Here is a 17,278-nt window from a genome sequence, read left to right on the forward strand (position 1 = left end):
TCGCTCAGGCACATGTCGGGGATGATGGATCTGGGCGATCACACGGTAACATTAAATGCATGAGATATTTGGCAGTTGGCAGTTGGCGATTGATGGTGTGGTTTGGATTTTGTGCTACGTGGGGTTCTTTTGGGTGGCTGGTTTCTGTGGATGAGTTTAGGATTGACGCTGTGGACTGGTTGGTGAAGATGAAGGCGTTATGGTCAAAACAGTCGAAATAGGGAATCTTTACCAAATTTTTTTAACAATCATTCAACTAAGAAAACTCCCTCCCAACAATACCTATATAGTTTTAAGACCGTCGTAATGAAGCCCATATGTTATCAACAAAAGCTGAGTGGTTCCTAGGAACCGCGACATTTCTCCAAGACAACTCAAGGAGTCTCTAGGCCCCTGCTGAATTTTCAATAGTTCAGAAGAGAAGTCTTTTTAATGCCCTCCAGAGCCTGTTATAGAGGCATCTCCAAAGGTCCAAAAAGTAAAGAATTTTAAAAGTGAAATCATCGCTGTTGGTCCAATTTGTCACCTCATCTCCCCCACACTTTCTCACAGCACCAACCACCACTGCAAATCTGCACGGAACCCAAAATACACATTTTCCAATTCAAGATCCCCAAATCAGAATCCAACCACATCATCCACACCCACTTGCCAAAACCCCTAGAAGTCAAAACTCCTAGAAGTCAAAACCCCAGTCCACCTACCCCATCTACTATTGTCCTGGATCGCGAAAAAAAAAAGCCAGAGACCTACCACTCTTCTTCATGGGCACAGAAACTCCACTTCTCGCGCTCTGTCTGGTGCTATACTGGCTCTCCGGGGGCCGTCCGACGCTTGTGGCGGCGGCGTGGTTTGCCCTTTTTGTCCACAAAAAGCAAAAACAAGAATCACCAATCACAACGCCCGTGAAGTCATCTCGCATCATGGAGGTCGACTTCACCAACGCTTTCCCTGAAACCAAAACAGAGTTCCCTAAGGCCGTGCCGCTTAAAAAGAGAACACGGAAAACAAGAACCGCCAAGGTGTTCAAGAAAAAAGAAACCAAGGTGTCCCACCTCACCACCTCCTCAGTGCACCTTGAAAAGTGCCCCATCTACATCTTCTACACCACCTTGACGGGGCTGTCGCTCCGGGTGGCAAAAGCATTGCACGAGAAGGTGGCGGCCATCGACGGAGTCGAGGTTCCTCCCCGCTTGCTTTCGCTCGACGACGACGTGGACGATTTGGAGGAGTACTTCTTGAGAACGCCGGAATCCGAAAACCCGCCCATCTACCTTTTGGTGCTCCCGTCGTACGAAACCGACTCGCCCATCGACTACTTCTTGGAACACCTCACCGAGACGTACCAGGATTTCCGTGTGGACAAGTACCCGTTGCGGGGTTTGGCGGGATTTGCCGTGCTAGGCTTGGGAGATCTGGAGTCATGGGGAGGTGCTCAGTTCTGCTACCAGGCGAAAAGCGCAGATAAGTGGCTTGGCAAGTTGGGCGCCCGCCGGCTTTTCCCTGTTGGCGAGGTTTGCATGAAACACGAGGGAGAACCCAAAACCCAGGACTGGATCAACGGGTTTGCAGAGCTTTTGGTCGATGAACAGCCGTTTTTGTATGAGGATGACCCTTCTGCTTTTGACAGCGATGCCAGCGGCGACGAGGCCGAGGCCGAGGAAGAAAAAGACGTTGTGGACGTGGAAGACATGGGTGCCATCATCAGGGCATCCAAGAACAAGGAGATCCTTGAGCCCAAGCAGATGGTGGCCCAGGACTCGCCAACGTACAAGTCGCTCACCAAACAGGGCTACACCATCGTGGGATCCCACCTGGGAGTCAAGATCTGCCGTTGGACCAAATCTGCCATGCGTGGACGAGGCCTGTGCTACAAGTTTGCCTTCTACGGAATCCGGTCCCACTTGTGCATGGAAACGACACCCTCGCTTGCGTGCTCCAACAAGTGTGTTTTCTGCTGGAGACACGGAACCAACCCTGTGGCGAAGCTGAACTGGCGATGGGAGGTGGATCCTCCCGAGAAGGTGCTTTCCGGAGCGCTCGAGGGCCACTACAAGAAAATCAAGCAAATGAGAGGCGTGCCGGGCATCCAGATCGACCGTTTCCAAGAAGCGTTCCAGGTGAGACACTGTGCGCTTTCCCTTGTGGGAGAACCCATTTTTTACCCACACATCAACGAGTTTGTTGGGATGCTTCACGAGCAGCACATCTCGTCGTTCTTGGTGTGCAACGCCCAGCATCCAGACCCGTTGGCCCGACTTGCCAAAGTGACGCAATTGTACGTGAGTATAGATGCTCCGACGAAAACCGACCTCAAGAAAGTCGACCGTCCGTTGAACTCGGACTTCTGGGAGCGGCTCATGCTGTGCTTGGACATTGTCAGAACCATCCAAAGCCACCAGCGTACCGTTTTCCGTCTCACCTTGGTCAAGGGCTTCAACATGACGGAAGTCGAAAGCTACGCCGACATGGTTGAACGTGCCATGCCTTCCCAAATCGAGGTGAAGGGTGCCACCTTCTGCGGAAGCTCCACGGGCAACGGCAACCCGCTCACAATGCAAAACATCCCGTTCTTGGAGGAGTGCAGAGACTTTTGTCGCCAGATCACGGCAGAGCTTCAGAGAAGAGGCCTTCAGTACGAGTTGGCTGCTGAACACTCCCACTCGTGCTGCATCTTGATCGCCCACACCAAGTTCAAGATCAACGACGTGTGGCACACACACATCGACTACAAGAGGTTCTTCGAGTTGCTAGAAAGCGGCGAGGACTTCTGTGACTTGGACTACATTTGCGAGACTCCTGCTTGGGCCGTGTGGGGTGCTGAAGAGGGAGGCTTCAACCCGAAGGACACAAGGTACGACAGAAAGGCTGAGAAGCTCAAGAAAAAGCAGGCTAGAGACGAGGCTGCTGCCAAAGCTTTACAGGCGAAAAAGGGCGAGTCCATCAAGGCCGCCAGCGAGTTTGCTGAGCACACACGCGAGCTATTTGTTTCATAGAAGAGTTCCCCCCCCCCTCAAAGCAGAGCTCCTTCCCCAAAGAAAAAAAAGCCAGACCAGCCTGGGCTCCAGGTTGCGTCAAATGGCGTATCGTTCGAGCTTGTTAAGCTCAATGGACAGGCTTGTCTCAGTCTGAGGCCGGCGAGATAGAGACCTCACTGTGCGACTCTTTTTGCAGCCACAAGCACATCATCCTTCTTGACAAAAAGAGTCTTGACAGAATGAGTCAACTGGTGGACCTCGATCCCAATCTTCTCGTTATGCCGAGACCCTCACCTAACCGCGATCAAGAACTTTCGGAAAACCAGATTGATATCAGAGATGGCCTACGGTTTTACCACTGGGTCATGAACAGCAGGACTGCTTGGGCTTGCCCGAGATATGTTCTGGGCGTTCATGAATGTATTACAGGCATCAGCAAAGAGCCGCTTGACAAGATAGTTTCGCCATGGGGTTTAATGCATTCCAAACAGTTCGATTACTCTGCTCACCTCGACCTGTTGAGACCGCAAAATCCCAAGATACATCGGAACGTTACAGCTATCGACCGAGGAAGATTTAAAAAAGAAGAAAGTTATTGCTTATCACCATCGTATGCAATGCTTTTGGATGATTGCTTGCTTGATTATGTGGATCTGCTTAAAGAGCTTGAGGATACCGTTGAGCCCGCACTAGAGAAGTTGAAACTGGTGTTCAATCGTGGGTATGGCGTACACGAAGTCAACATTATTGTATCTGATCACTCGTTGGTGTCTGAAACGCCGATACCGTCCTTAGGCGATCTTTCTCCTTTGAAGGATTTTGACGAAAAAGTCAGAGCGATACTGTATGTGCTGACAAGACTCTTGGTTGGCAAAGTTCACAGGCTCATCGTGTCTGAATTACATGGTTTGTCTCAGGAGCAGTGGATTATGTTCAAAACGATCGAATCTAATATTACCTCGGAATTTGAGCCGGCTGACTTTGAATGGGTTACTCTCGAAGACGAGCTCATGCGGAAAATCGATTCATACTTCGATGTTATTGATTTGGATAAAGAAGATGAAGCTTTCCGCGAAGCCTGGGGTGAATTTCTTAAAAATCTCTACGGTGATGACTTGACCTTTGCCAAGGCCCTCCGCCATGAGTTTGTTCGGTTGGCAAGGAATTTAATGGACAGAATAGCACGTATGATTGCTAAACTGTCGAAATCCTTCAATGAAATACTGCTTACCTATTTCGACAAACACATGCACAAAGAGTATGATATCACGGAGTTGTAATCGTGGCTGTTATAGGTGTCAATATTTCGAAATCTTAACAAAGGTAGATGTTCATAGAATTGAGCATGATCGCCAACGAAGGTGAAGTACATATTTTGGTTGTCGTTTCATGGTGCTTTCCCTTCCTGCGGGTATTTAACCGTAACCCAATGCGCACTATTTCTACCTGAGACGTTTTATATTAACTCTTCCAAGCAAGCTGCCACCACGCAGTAGGGAATGAATTCTCTCAGCCATACTGTTTGCAACTGCATAACTTGTTAAATCAAAACCGCTACATCTCCGTCAAAAGTTTTTGTTCAAATACAAGCACTAACCACCCTCCAAAAGATGCTTCTTCAATGGGTCGGCAGAAGCGAAGGTGTGTTCAATCAGATATCATGAAATACTCACCTCCAAGATATCGTGACACCAGGGGGATATAAATACCATTTGGTCGTGATGGAGTCGCCCCAGGTACCCCAAAACTTCATAGACTCTTTTGAAGTGAGCCCTGAGTAATGTGAGAGACTCTGGTGTGCGGCACTCCGGTCCCTGAAACCAAAAGTCCCCCTCATACAAGTTGCTATACCACAGATCGCCAAACTGCACTTTGTTGTAAGCAGCTTGAAGCTTAAGCAACTCCCGGGCAAGTTGCTCATTACAAGCCCATATCTTTTTATGCAAACGTCGAAACTCGAGAGAATTGGAACAATACTCTAGAAGAGGTTTCTCGGTTTGAAAATAACGTATGCCGTTGCAGAGAACTTCGACATTGATGCAGATGTAGTGGAACATAAAATATCTTTCGTCTCCACGAAGATCATGCCAAAACTCAAATGAGAAGTCTGTCCACAGGGTCATTATGAGGTCTTGACAAGCATGTGCTCTGTTTCCGAACTCTTGAAGTCGATACAAAAGCATGCGTTTACTCATGAAACTCCATTGTTTCCAACAGAATGGAACTTCCAAACGAACATCATCTAGGTGTTCCACGCTTTCGTGAACAGGTGCAAATCGCGCTTCGCTCAGCCGGTAACCATCGAACATTCAAAAGAGGAGAAGAACGACACTAATGTATTAATCTGAAGGTAACTTTCCAAGCACAAACCGCCTCTTATATATTGCGTGACACAGATTTATTATTTGGTATCGCCGTGCACCACGCAGCTGAAATCAAATATAAAGGGCTCGCTCCTCCGTTCTTGTGTCACCAAAGATGCCGTTGAGACCAAGAGATAGTTTAAGAAAAGAACAAGCCCGGTACTACATTTTTCTTCTTATGCTAAGTATGCCGGGCCCGCGCTCGTCCGTGGTTCCTCCTTGGACGAGAAAAACAGCAAGATCTCCATCAAGGTATTGGTTCGATATGTTCTCGATAAATAGCGATCACCTCCTTCCAGCTGTGCACCTACGCAACACTCTCTCGGTCCTCTGCATTTTCCTTCGAGAGATCGAGGCGATATACAGCAGGATCAGGCAATTGATTCTAAAAGAAAGTTGCTCACACCATGAAGCCATGGTGTGGTTCAGGGGGCTCAGTTTCGATTCGTATAATGTTTTCCAAATCTTGATAACAGTGCTAACAGTTCACTCACACCAAGGTATTTTTTTGCGAGAAAGGAGGGAGGTGCTGCAACTTGGTGTGGAGTTTTCACCTATCGTGAAAAGATTTGTAGCCTACACAAAAAAACTCGAGCTGGGTAGGCCTGTTAAACGGCTTCCTGTCATCAGACCGACCATTGAAAGGATCATTTTTCGCATACTCTTGGTGATGAGGCTTGTGGAGCGCAATTACTGGCCACTCTCGCCATATCCTTCATTATATTAGGGAAGGTTGCGACAATTTACTTAAATTCTACTTGTTTCACACATTAGGGCACGAGGCTCTTAGCATGACGGAAGTTCGTCGCTCAGGTTGCAGCTTCAGCACAGGTAAAACGCAACATGGCTCGACGAAGCGGCCCCCGCAGATTGGTAAAAATATTTCTGAAGATTATTTGAAATAGTCAGGTTATGTAATTTTTGTTAACAGAAGATGCTTGCTCTCTTTGTTGTCAGCGCTTGTGTATTGACCATGAAGTCGGCATTTACGGTCTGCTTCTATAATCTTCAATTTTGGATCAAGAGCCTCAATATAGAAGTACAGAAGTAATGCTGTTGGGATCCCCGCATCAGAAGGCTTTATCCTCTAATCCCAGGGTCACATAACCGCCTCCGCCAGTGGGAAGACTAAATGTGAAGGATCTATTTCAACAGAATGGGCATGCTTCTTGTTCGTCAGGTCCGTTTCAAAAAATTTATTTATGATTTTTGTTAAACCGCTTCTGGCCCTTGTATAGGTAAAGGAAGCCTTGATTGTTCTGAGCCTTCTTGGATGTGATGATTTATTTTAAGAAAATTATTGAATAAGAATTAAAATAAAATAAACATCTTTCACGATGAAAGCCGTAGATTGCCAGTGTTGATTGCTCATCGCTGCAATATAAATTGGTACTCTTCAGCACCACTAGTTTTTGAACAATTATGGAGTGGAGGCCATTTGAATATCTTACGAAAGAGTACAAAGTACTGAAGTTTCGAGTAAAGGAGGACGAAGAACGGCTAGTAGCTCTGGCGTTGAGCCTCTCTCAAGAGACGTTTCCTGACGAGTGGTGGAGCCACTCTCTGCTACAAGACTCACATGTCTTGCTCATAGAGCAAATGAGAAAGCTTATGGTACAGGTGGAAGCTCTTAAGGATCGAATTTATTATTACAACTATAGAAGTAGGCCACTGCTCGAACGATGGAAACGGTCTAGAGTTATAGACGCCATGAAGCATACAAAAGCAAACGTGAAAATCATATGCACTGGCATAGAACTGCTTGTTGAAAGCCTGAAACACAACCGACACATTCTACGTGAGCTTGAAACTTTGAAACAGCGATCAATTTTCTTGAACAAACTTGTCGATAAAAGGTTAGTAGGTTTCGAGTTTGATAGCGACGACAAATGGGCGCTAAAGTTAGGAATTCTGTTTAGCGAAATTACACAGCGTTTGGTTGAGATTAAAGAGCTACTTCGTCGACCCATTTTGACGGTTGCCCGACTCTGTGAAGACATGGTTTCCGATGGATCGAAAGAGTGTATCCTTTATAGGCCCTCAGATCTGACGTACTGGGTGGAAGAGGGCGTTTTCTTTCTCAAAGAGATCTTTAAAGGCCGTGGGAGAAGAACAGCCGAGGCTTGAAAAGTATATTTAGAAGTTATATTGATGAAGTTTGCTGCAGTGTTTTGAATATGGCTTTACTAGCCACAGAGTGTAAGATGTAGAAATTGTGTGGTGGCAGACCCGCAAAGAACATTATTATTATGTGGTGGTATTTTAATAAGCAGATAATTTGACCCCTCGTATGACCACGGCTCATGACTTGCTCGAACACAATTGTGCATTAAATAGCGAAAAGTAGCCTCTTGAAACTCGGTAAAATGCCCCCCAAACGGACATCCTCACAAAAGCCAAGAGCACGAAAAGCAAAAAAGGTATGCGAAGAGGAAGACGCAAACGATGGATTTTACATTGATGGCAAAGAGTGCATCACTGCCAATCCGTTGGTTAAGCTTCAACAGGAGCTTGAGTGGATCGCCATCAGTGCCACTGCTATTCAGCTTCATTACAACAAGTTCAAGTGGAAAATGAGTGACAGTTCGATCCCGAGAGACGAGGTGGTGAAAGCCTGCCAGGGTATCTGTGTGGACCTTTTCCTGGTTTTCAAAAAGGCCTTGATACTTTCGGAAAAGTATGAGGATACGGTGGTGGTGAAACAGTTGCGAGAGCTATCTCGGGATGCCGTCGAGTTGGACCAGCCCATACGAAGATTTAAGAAGTATGCTGAAACACAGGACGAAGATTTCGAGAAGGAGTCCATTCACGACTTCAAGACAATACTCGATGCGTTTATGTTTCGTGTGAACATTATCAGGAGACATATTCTGCGGGATTACTGGTTTCTCAAGCCACGTCCGAGATTGTATTGAGCTGCCTCAAACTTGAAGCCTTTAGTTTATAGTAGCATTGGCAAATAGATTGTGTTTATACTTCGGAGGCATGTGAACGGGTTGATCCAGGCTTTGTTGGAAGAACTCATTCTTTCTGGCGTCCTCTTTATCTGATAATCGATAAAAGAAAAACTGACCGTAGTCGTCCAAGCAGGGTTTGGAATTATGACAACGGCAGCTTGAACGTAGTCACATGGCATTCGAAGGGGCTACCCTCATAGTTCAATGGTTTACCATGAAGGTGGACTACATTTCTTAAGAGTGGGATTGAAATTTTGCAATTTCACGTTGCAAGTACACGCATTTAGCTAGCAGGATAACTCCCCACTAGCTAGCAATTTATGTAAAAGCACCATTAAAAAAAAGTTTGCTGTTGTTTCTCAAAGGTAAGTAGTACTTCTCGGTAGCTCCCAGACCAGTGAGTTCCTGAAACCCACACAGAAACCCACCATCCTCAAACTAACCAATTCAAGGTTACCAGCCAAAAGAAGACCAGCTAATTGAACCCATCTACACAGAAAATCTGGCTCGTTGAAAAATTCCAATTGACCCACCTGGATCACTCCACCTCTTCCACCGAAAGTGAGCGCGAAGTTACTGAAAACACCATGTTGAAGATAGCCTTCCTCCACCCAGATCTCGGCATTGGAGGCGCCGAGAGGCTTGTGGTTGATGCCGCCGTCGGGCTACAGAACATGGGTCACCACGTGCAAATCTACACGTCCCACTGTGACAAAACACATTGTTTTGACGAGGTCTCCTCTGGAGAACTCAAGGTCAAACTGTGGGGGGACTTCTTGCCCACGCAGATTCTCCAAAAGTTCCATATCTTGTTTGCCATCCTCAGGCAGTTGTTCTTGGTGATGATGCTTGTGGTGTCTGGGGAGATCTGCCAGTACGACTATTTCATTGTGGATCAGCTTTCGTTCGCTGTGCCGTTTCTCTCTATTTTCTCCAGAGATCTGGCCAAGGTGTTGTTCTACTGCCATTTTCCCGACCAGATGCTTGTCAGAAAAGGCGGCCTACTCAAGAAATTGTACAGGGTGCCCTTTGATGCAGTGGAAGAATGGACCACTGGTGTCAGTGACCAGATCCTGGTGAACTCGCTGTTCACAAAGTCGATCTTCCACAAGACATTCACCCACTTGGACCACATTGACCCAAACGTTATTTACCCGTGCATCGTGAAGACAGAATCCGTGGACGCGGACGCAGAAGCCGAGCTCAAGGGCTTTCTCAAGAACAACCGTTTTTTCCTTTCGCTTAACCGTTTTGAAAGGCTTAAGAACTTGCCCTTGGCCATCAATGCCTATGCTAAGTTGAAGAAGGAGAGCAGCGATCTTCCTAAACTTATCGTTGCCGGCGGCTTTGATCCCAGAGTCGCTGAAAACGTGCAGCATCTAAGAGAGCTTGAGGACTTATGTGACTCCTTGGGCCTCAAGCACAACACTTTCAGAGGCAGGCTTGTCATGATGCCAACGTCCGTCGAGGTGCTTTTCATGCCCTCGGTGAAGAATACCCTTAAGAATGCAATGCTCAAGAACACCGACTTGCTTCTCTACACACCAACATTTGAGCATTTTGGCATCGTGCCTGTTGAAAGCATGTTGAATAGAACGCCGGTATTAGCCATCAACTACGGCGGACCTCTCGAATCCATTGTCAACTATGACGGAACTAACCTAGACGAAGCGACAGGCTACAACCGCCCAAACGACGTGGACGAATGGGCAAGTGTTATGGCTGGAGTCGCCTCCGGCAAAGAAACCGCCAACTTGCAGAAAATGGGCGAAAATGGCTACAAAAGAGCTACGACCTTGTTCAGCAGAGAGGAAATGAGCGAGGCCTTTTACCAAGGCTTGCTCAATGCATCTAAATCGACCGCCGACAAGGGCGCTTTATATAATGTGCTTGCTGCCTGGAAAGTGTGGCTTGTGGCAGTCGTGGTTGCACTTGTTGGTGCTTTCTATGGGTTATTTGTTTGAGGGTTTTTGAAAATCGACTTGACCAGCTTCCAGAACTCCATCTTCTGTGCTGGGCGTTCAATTACCTGGTAGTGGCTACCAGAGCCATATCCTCCTCTAGACAGCTCAAAAAGACCAAGCATGGAGCTGCCTGCACCACTATCAGCTGGGTTGATACGTCTGATGCTGTTCTGTCGTTCGACCCACTCATCAACCAATGCAGTAATGTTACGAACAACCGTATCGAACAGAAGGTCAATCTCCTTCTCGACGGTCAACTTCCATTTGTGCAAACTGGTGGAGGGGCATTGTAGGTTATAATTGCGAATGCCTTTGTTCAAATCCGCCACTTTCGCTGTGATGTACGACTGGTTGGCGTTGAGAAAGGCTGGAAGGTACAAGTCTTTGGATAGTTCAGCACTATCAGGGCCCACGACAGGGAGAAGATCGGTTTTCAGCGAGCCATGCTTCTTCAGTAGACGAGAGATGATCACGTTGAACCACTTTTTTTGCATCTCGAGACGGAACACTTGCTTTTCCCTCTCTACTCCTTGCTGACTGTCGATCCACGGCGGAAGGCATTCCTGTGAATTTAGAATCTCAATAACGAAGAAATTTGTGTCTGTGCTATTGGCTAATCTCTGGCGATCCAAGGGCTTTCCTCTTACGGAGTCCATATCTGGAGTGTTGAACTTTCCGCTTTTGTGGTCTATTTTGGCGTTGATTCGGGCATCTGCCAACGTCGCAATCATTCCTAGTGTTGCTCGTGGCGAATTTGCATCGATGAACATTGATGGTCCCATCAATCGCTCCTTGTACATCTCCCGAAACTCGTCCTTCTCTTTTTCTTCGGGTGTCTTGAATTTCGAAACCTTATAATCCAAGCTGGACTCCCTGGCATTAGCAACTCGTTCTTTTGTGGGAACGGGTGGCGTGATGATTGTCTTTTGCATAGGCATGGCTTTTGCCTTTGGTGCACTATCCACTAGCATACGAAGTGCCGTGTCTCCTACCCTCTCTGTTCCTTTCCATGGCGGATTGGTTATGGTATCGGCGAGTTCACGAGCTTCTTTTGTTCGAAGAAGATTCTCACTCTTCACATACGCCAACTCCTTCTGGTACTTTTGCTGATACTGTTTTTCAGCACTGTCCTTGGAATACTGGGCATAGAGTTGTCGAAGCTTTGGGTCCTGATCTATGATTGAGGAGGGTGCAGATGTGATTTTTTCATCGAGAATTTGCTGGAATCGCTCCGCAAGAGCTGATTTGGAGTTGTATCTGGAAAAGACCCTTGCAGCCATGGAGGCGTAATGCCTAGGACCGATAAGCGATGTTGATACCGGCGCGTGACACACGGCACGTGCTGACACCCAGTGTTGAAAGTCTGCCAATTACTTCGGATTTTGACTTTGGAATCAGATTGTGAATGGTGAATGGTGAATGGTGAGTTGTGAAAATGGGAGAACTTGGCTGATTTCGGCTGTCTGATGCACTTTTTCCATTGCCAAGGACTGGGCACCGAGAGCTGAAAAAGCCTAAGCGACCAGAGGTGCCATACCGAATTCACCGATTAAAATCGAAATTTCCTTAGTTTTAAAAACCCGATTGGCCTGGAAAATTACGCTGAGGTCTTCGGATTTATTGCCCTTTGCGATGACGTCCTCGGGTTGCCGCATCGAATGCTGCGAAACCGAACGGTGAAGATGGACGAACTGCAACACTGCCTCGGTACAGTTTCCGGTCAGTTTTTCAAAACCACGAATTGCATCGAAACTGACATACACTGCATCATCGTGAACACTGCCAATCTTCGTTTTTCACTTTCCACCTCTCCATCTCATCGCTTCACCATCCACGAGATCACCACATCTCAACTTCCCTCAAAACCGTCCCAGTTCTCCAAAACTCAAATTCCAATTTCCAAAAAACCCCCCAATTGACCACTCCATGGCCCCTAACCACCAAATAGGGGCTCACATAAGCGAGTAGGCAGTAAACGCGATGCACCTCGGGAAACTGCGGACCGACCAACTCTCCACGTGATGCCACGGCTGCCGAAATACCCAAAGCCGTTCATCCAGAGACTCATCGTCTACATTTCACCCGTTCTATCGCCGTTTTACTCCGGGAGTCTCTTTGTCCAGCCTGCACACAGCTGCTCCGTCTCTACCGCTTATCTACCGCGCCGAAATAGTCCAACGGCCCATCCGACTACATAATAGAAACGAAAAGCAGGTCTATCTTTTCCTGGATTTTCTTCATTTCCTAGACCTCCTGGTTGCCCGACTGCATAGGTGAAGACATCCTTCGGTATCAGCGCGCTCATTTTCAACTCCGAGCATATCCATATCCACTCTTCTCAGGAACCATGAAGTGGACATCTCAATGGACCGTGGCTGCCTTGAGTACCATGATGGTGTTTTCGGCAGCACAGCCTCGTTCAGGCACTTCTCCCAATATTGCCCTTGACGACGAAAACAACGAGATCCTGTCCTATAAGGCTGCTCCTAGACTAGGGGTACAGCCATTGGAGTCCGAGGACAACGAACCAAAAGGCACCGTGCCTTCAGAAAACGCCGAAGAGCACAACGACAACATGTCCAGCTTCTACATGGCGGTGTCGATGATCGCTGTGAGTGAAATTGGCGACAAGACGTTCCTCATTGCGGCACTCATGGCAATGAAAAACCTGAAACTCGTCGTGTTCTCCTCGGCCTTCTCCTCCTTGGCGGTCATGACCGTGCTCTCGGGCATCGTGGGCCACGCGTTGCCCACCCTTATCTCGCAGAGGGTCACGCAGTTTTTGGCCTCGGTGCTTTTTGTGATCTTCGGTGTCAAGTTGTTGAGGGAGGGTCTTGCCATGTCCAAGGAAGCCGGCGTGGACGAGGAGCTTGCAGAGGTGGAGGAAGAACTCGCCTCGTCTCACATGAACCTCCAGATGGACAGTTTGGAGGGCGGAGGCGACAACATAGAGCCTGTGAAGAGCAGCCCGAAGAAGTGGTACCAGGAGTTTGGCCTTCAGCTTGAGAACTTGGCTTCTTTCATTCTTTCGCCAGTTTGGATCCAGGTTTTTGTCATGACCTTCCTTGGTGAGTGGGGTGACCGGTCCCAGATTGCCACCATTGCCATGGCTGCTGGTCTGGAATACTGGTTCGTCATTTTGGGTGCTGTGGTGGGCCACGGCTTTTGCACGGCTGCTGCATGTATCGGCGGCCAGCTCTTGGCCACGAGAATCTCCATGAGAAACGTCACTTTGGGTGGTTCGGCTGCCTTTTTTGTCTTTGCCGTGATGTACTTCTACGACTTCTATACCCATCCGGAGACGGCAGGCGAGGCGGCCTAGTGGCAAGTAGATGAAGGTGTATTTATAGATAGGGGAGGGTGAACACAGGCGGGGGAATGGTGTTGCCTGCGATGTTTGACTTTGGCGGTGTATTTAAGTGATCTCGAAGAGGTCTATATAGTTTGAGTGCCGTCTCATAATGCATTGAATGGAATGCGTTGAATGGAATGCATGAATGCTTGACTGTCCGGTGTAGCAACGACAATTTTGAAGGTTATGGATATGCTTTCATTGGAATGGGGACCTAATTGACTGAGCCCGATCGCAGTCCAACCTTGATCAAAGCACTTTGGACAACCCACTTCTTAAAGTTCATTAAACGCCTTATTGTAGGACACCCCGGCTCATGAAGCGGAGCACCACGTTAGGTGACATGGGCGTCTTTCCTCCGCTGATCTCACTTGCAAGCTTCTCCTTCTCCTCCTCGGCATCCTTCCGAGCCTTCTCGCTCTTCTGACCCTCTTCGGTCTCCATAAACTCCAACTCCTTCTCCGAATGGAACCCCTCAAACGTAAACTCGTCCTCAAGCTCCTTCACCTTCGCATAGCACCACTCAGCGAAATCGTCGTCTGTGTGAATGGGCAACTTGAACAGCTCGCTCTCGGCAATTGCAGCGTCAATCCACTCGTCCACCTCTGGAAGCGGCTTTTTTCGAAGCAACGTGGTCACTAGCCCCTCCTGTTGTGTGGTAGGAAAAGAAGGAAGTGGATACACGTTCGTGGCCTTGAGAACCTCGTCATTCGAGTCCAATCTCGCCGCTATCGTCTGGAGCTGCGTGATTAGAACTTGAAACTGCAGCTGTAGGTTCAGATAAGACGGGAGCTTCACTTTGGCAGGGTTGCGGTTGTGGAGGTTGATTTGGTCTGCTAGTTTCCGAAGCAGCTGGTGCACCTGGCTGAGTCTGTTTCTGATGAGTTCTAGGGCCTCAGCGGGAATCTGCGAGTTGACTTGGGGCTGGGGCTGGGCCGCTGTTGTGGCTGTTTTTGTAGTTTGTTCATGGTTTGGTTTGGAAAGATGGAGTAGTTGGTAGTGTTGATGTAGGAGTGCGAAGGGTAGTTATATGGTGGATTGAAGGTGCTGAGCGATAAGGGAGTACTTCATTAATCCGATGGGTTTTAAAGGCAATTTCGTGAATATGATGCTTGAAAGTCCTGCTTTGAACTTGTCCTTCGGTTCACGGTGAGTTTATGGCCAATGTATGGGTGGTGAACTTCTGGACTAATGGCTGCGAAATCGTTTAGAAGGCTGGTGCTGGTCAACAGAAATGGATCTCTTAATTATGTATTCGACTTTTTTGAATGATCTTCATTTTATCGCCAATAACTTAGTTTCTAAGGTGAAGTTGTGTTTGGAGGTGGAGGGGACAGAATTATTGAAGCTGTAGGTTATATTCTACCTTCTAACACTATGCTAATGAGCATTGTACCGATCAGAATGGTGAGACCCTACCGTCCTTTCAAAGACACATTTCAAAAACATTTACTTCACGTTCTTTAAAGACTCAGAATTTCTAAAATCCGAATTCTATCTCAGCTTCCTGTCAGCCTCCCCAAACTGCAGATTCCCAGAAACTCACTCGCCTGCACTGTCTCATCTACAATTTGCACCCATTACGCGCAATCCATCTACATTAACCTCCATCAACGTCTCAACTTCTCCCACTAATTACCCCATCCACCCAAAACTCCCCTCATCTAGACCCACCACAGCATGATCCGGTCAAACTACAGCTTGGCCAAGGAGGTGCGGCAGAACGAGGTCAAACTGAAGCAGAAGATCCAGCAGAGACAGAAACACCAGCATAAGCTCGATAAGCTCACGAAAATCGACCCGATACGGCTCTACTTCCAGATTGAACGGCTTGAGAAGGACAAGAATGATGAAAAACGATTGAAGCTGCTCAAAGAGGACTGGCAGTTTATAAGAAAGAACAAGCTCCATAGTGATAAGCTAGATGGCTTCTTGGACCAGCAGAAGCAAAAGAAAGCAAAACAGGAGAAGGACCAAAGGCGACTTTGGGGAAAAGACAGCATATACTTCAACCCGGAATTGAACCCTCTAGGTAAGGTTCCGTTGGATGAACAAGGTAACCGATATCCCAATTTGACTGGTCCTCTACGCCAGAAAACAAGATACGCTCCGGATCCTTTAATTAAGGAATTGGGCATAAGAATGCCCGAGGGCGATCCTCCCCAATTTTATAAAAGCCCTCAGAACATCAAGGTTGAAAAGCCTCCAGAGCCTGAGAAGAAAACACCGCCTAAACCGAAACCAAAACCGAAACCGGTTGTTCCTAGTAACCTCGATAATGACAGTGAAGACGGGTATAGTTCGGAGTCAGACGATGACCACACTTCCAAAAGACTACGAGTCGAGTGAAGACGTCCATGCATGAAAAATATATACAAGCTAAGTTATGCCAGGGTCCTCAAGACCGTTACCCACCCTAATCCTAAACCAAACAACATCGTAAAACTAGCTCAGCGACAAGAAGCGCACAACAAGCTCCCAGGTGCCGAACATGATGATCGAATTGGGCACCGTCCGGAGCAAGTGTGGAGTCAAGCCTCCGTACATACTGACAAATCCTTCTTCCTTGATGATCAAGCGGAAACACTGGACAAGCCCGGTATACTTGGGCTTTCCTGTGGCCTCCAAAGGAGCCTGTCTCAATCTAGTACGAACAACTTCATGTGGGTATGTCATGAGGGAAGCGAAGAATTTGGCTGCACCGGCAGCGCCTGAACGAGCACACCACTCGTAAATGTGGTCGCTCGTGCTCTTTTTTGACTGGTCGAGACCGTGTCTCTCCAAGGACTTGCGATTCAAGAACAGCTTCATCTGTTCGTACAAGACCCATTGTATAGTGGACTCAATACCACCGAGATAGGATGCACTCAAACCCTTGTATAAACTGGTGAATCCCTCTGTTTTGAGGATGTATCGAAGGCAATCCCACGAGTTCTTGTAGTGCTTGCCTTTTGTCTTGTCAAGTTGTAGTCTAGTCTTGATCATCCAGATTGGGTTGGTTGCTGTCGACGTGACAAAGCCAGCGTTGATACCGGCAACAAGATGGATCCAGGTCGCTTCGTTGCCGTTATTGAAGTTCTTGGAAACCAACTCCTTGGTAGCGCCATAGGTGAAAAAGTTGATGGACCTTGCAGGAATCACACCAACCAAGTTTGGACCCAATCCTCTGAAAAGTGCTCTGCCACCCTCGTTTTTGTATATCTGACCAATAACGCCACATGTCTCGGAGAAGTGCTGTGCTCCCTTGATCAAAGGATTGCTAGATTTAGGCGCCTTGTTGTAGCTTTGGTTGTACACATCAGATTGAAGTCTGGTCTTCACCACGTCTAGGGGACACGTAGCGATGGCACCGACCATACCGCCAATACCGCCGGCAACAAAGTGGACCCATTTGGGTGAAGATTTCGTGACATCGAGGGACTTGGTCTGCTTTGCATCCAACGACTCGGGGGCTCTTGTTGTGCTTGATTTCTCGTCTGAAACAAGATACCCGAAAGAGGTCTGCGCTTCAGTGCCGAGCTTTTCGATTGCCCGCTCCTCCTTCTCGTTCATGCTCGAATGCTTGCGGGTTGCTTGTTCGAGCCTATCTATGTGTGTCAAAGATTTTTTCTAGCATTAACTTGCACATCCTGCAGAATAGATCAGACCCGCTGCTCGCATCGCC

The 17,278-nt window shown here is 47.7% G+C and overlaps 9 protein-coding genes across 9 annotated transcripts; 6 read left to right on the top strand and 3 right to left on the bottom strand. All coding sequences in view use genetic code 12, as the record gives it.

Moving 5' to 3' along the window:
- Nucleotides 1-764: 764 nt before the first annotated feature.
- CXQ87_001969 (putative tRNA 4-demethylwyosine synthase) lies at nt 765-2,996 on the top strand (the record flags this gene model as incomplete). The annotated part of the gene is made up of 1 exon (XM_025480491.1): nt 765-2,996. The coding sequence occupies one exon, from the start codon at nt 765-767 to the stop codon at nt 2,994-2,996; it is 2,232 nt and encodes a 743-aa protein (XP_025334791.1).
- A 599-nt stretch (nt 2,997-3,595) lies between these two features.
- CXQ87_001970 (uncharacterized protein) lies at nt 3,596-4,258 on the top strand (the record flags this gene model as incomplete). The annotated part of the gene is made up of 1 exon (XM_025480492.1): nt 3,596-4,258. The coding sequence occupies one exon, from the start codon at nt 3,596-3,598 to the stop codon at nt 4,256-4,258; it is 663 nt and encodes a 220-aa protein (XP_025334792.1).
- A 3,449-nt stretch (nt 4,259-7,707) lies between these two features.
- On the top strand, nt 7,708-8,256 carry CXQ87_001971 (uncharacterized protein; the record flags this gene model as incomplete). Its single annotated transcript, XM_025480493.1, has 1 exon — nt 7,708-8,256. The coding sequence occupies one exon, from the start codon at nt 7,708-7,710 to the stop codon at nt 8,254-8,256; it is 549 nt and encodes a 182-aa protein (XP_025334793.1).
- Nucleotides 8,257-8,885: 629 nt separating this feature from the next.
- Nucleotides 8,886-10,262, top strand: ALG2 (GDP-Man:Man(1)GlcNAc(2)-PP-dolichol alpha-1,3-mannosyltransferase; the record flags this gene model as incomplete). The annotated part of the gene is made up of 1 exon (XM_025480494.1): nt 8,886-10,262. One exon carries the CDS (start codon nt 8,886-8,888, stop codon nt 10,260-10,262), a length of 1,377 nt encoding a protein of 458 aa, XP_025334794.1.
- A 61-nt stretch (nt 10,263-10,323) lies between these two features.
- On the bottom strand, nt 10,324-11,542 carry CXQ87_001973 (uncharacterized protein; the record flags this gene model as incomplete). The annotated part of the gene is made up of 2 exons (XM_025480495.1): nt 10,324-10,327; nt 10,365-11,542. 2 exons carry the CDS (start codon nt 11,540-11,542, stop codon nt 10,324-10,326), a joined length of 1,182 nt encoding a protein of 393 aa, XP_025334795.1.
- A 1,067-nt stretch (nt 11,543-12,609) lies between these two features.
- On the top strand, nt 12,610-13,584 carry GDT1 (putative ribosome biosynthesis protein; the record flags this gene model as incomplete). The annotated part of the gene is made up of 1 exon (XM_025480496.1): nt 12,610-13,584. The coding sequence occupies one exon, from the start codon at nt 12,610-12,612 to the stop codon at nt 13,582-13,584; it is 975 nt and encodes a 324-aa protein (XP_025334796.1).
- Nucleotides 13,585-13,908: 324 nt separating this feature from the next.
- Nucleotides 13,909-15,005, bottom strand: MED8 (Med8p; the record flags this gene model as incomplete). Its single annotated transcript, XM_025480497.1, has 2 exons — nt 13,909-14,531; nt 14,981-15,005. 2 exons carry the CDS (start codon nt 15,003-15,005, stop codon nt 13,909-13,911), a joined length of 648 nt encoding a protein of 215 aa, XP_025334797.1.
- A 289-nt stretch (nt 15,006-15,294) lies between these two features.
- CXQ87_001976 (uncharacterized protein) lies at nt 15,295-15,963 on the top strand (the record flags this gene model as incomplete). The annotated part of the gene is made up of 1 exon (XM_025480498.1): nt 15,295-15,963. The coding sequence occupies one exon, from the start codon at nt 15,295-15,297 to the stop codon at nt 15,961-15,963; it is 669 nt and encodes a 222-aa protein (XP_025334798.1).
- Nucleotides 15,964-16,059: 96 nt separating this feature from the next.
- On the bottom strand, nt 16,060-17,166 carry RIM2 (Rim2p; the record flags this gene model as incomplete). The annotated part of the gene is made up of 1 exon (XM_025480499.1): nt 16,060-17,166. One exon carries the CDS (start codon nt 17,164-17,166, stop codon nt 16,060-16,062), a length of 1,107 nt encoding a protein of 368 aa, XP_025334799.1.
- Nucleotides 17,167-17,278: the final 112 nt, after the last annotated feature.

Source organism: Candidozyma duobushaemuli, assembly GCF_002926085.2.
Source record: "Candidozyma duobushaemuli strain B09383 chromosome Unknown B_B09383, whole genome shotgun sequence".
Classification (NCBI taxonomy): Eukaryota; Fungi; Ascomycota; class Pichiomycetes; order Serinales; family Metschnikowiaceae; genus Candidozyma; species Candidozyma duobushaemuli.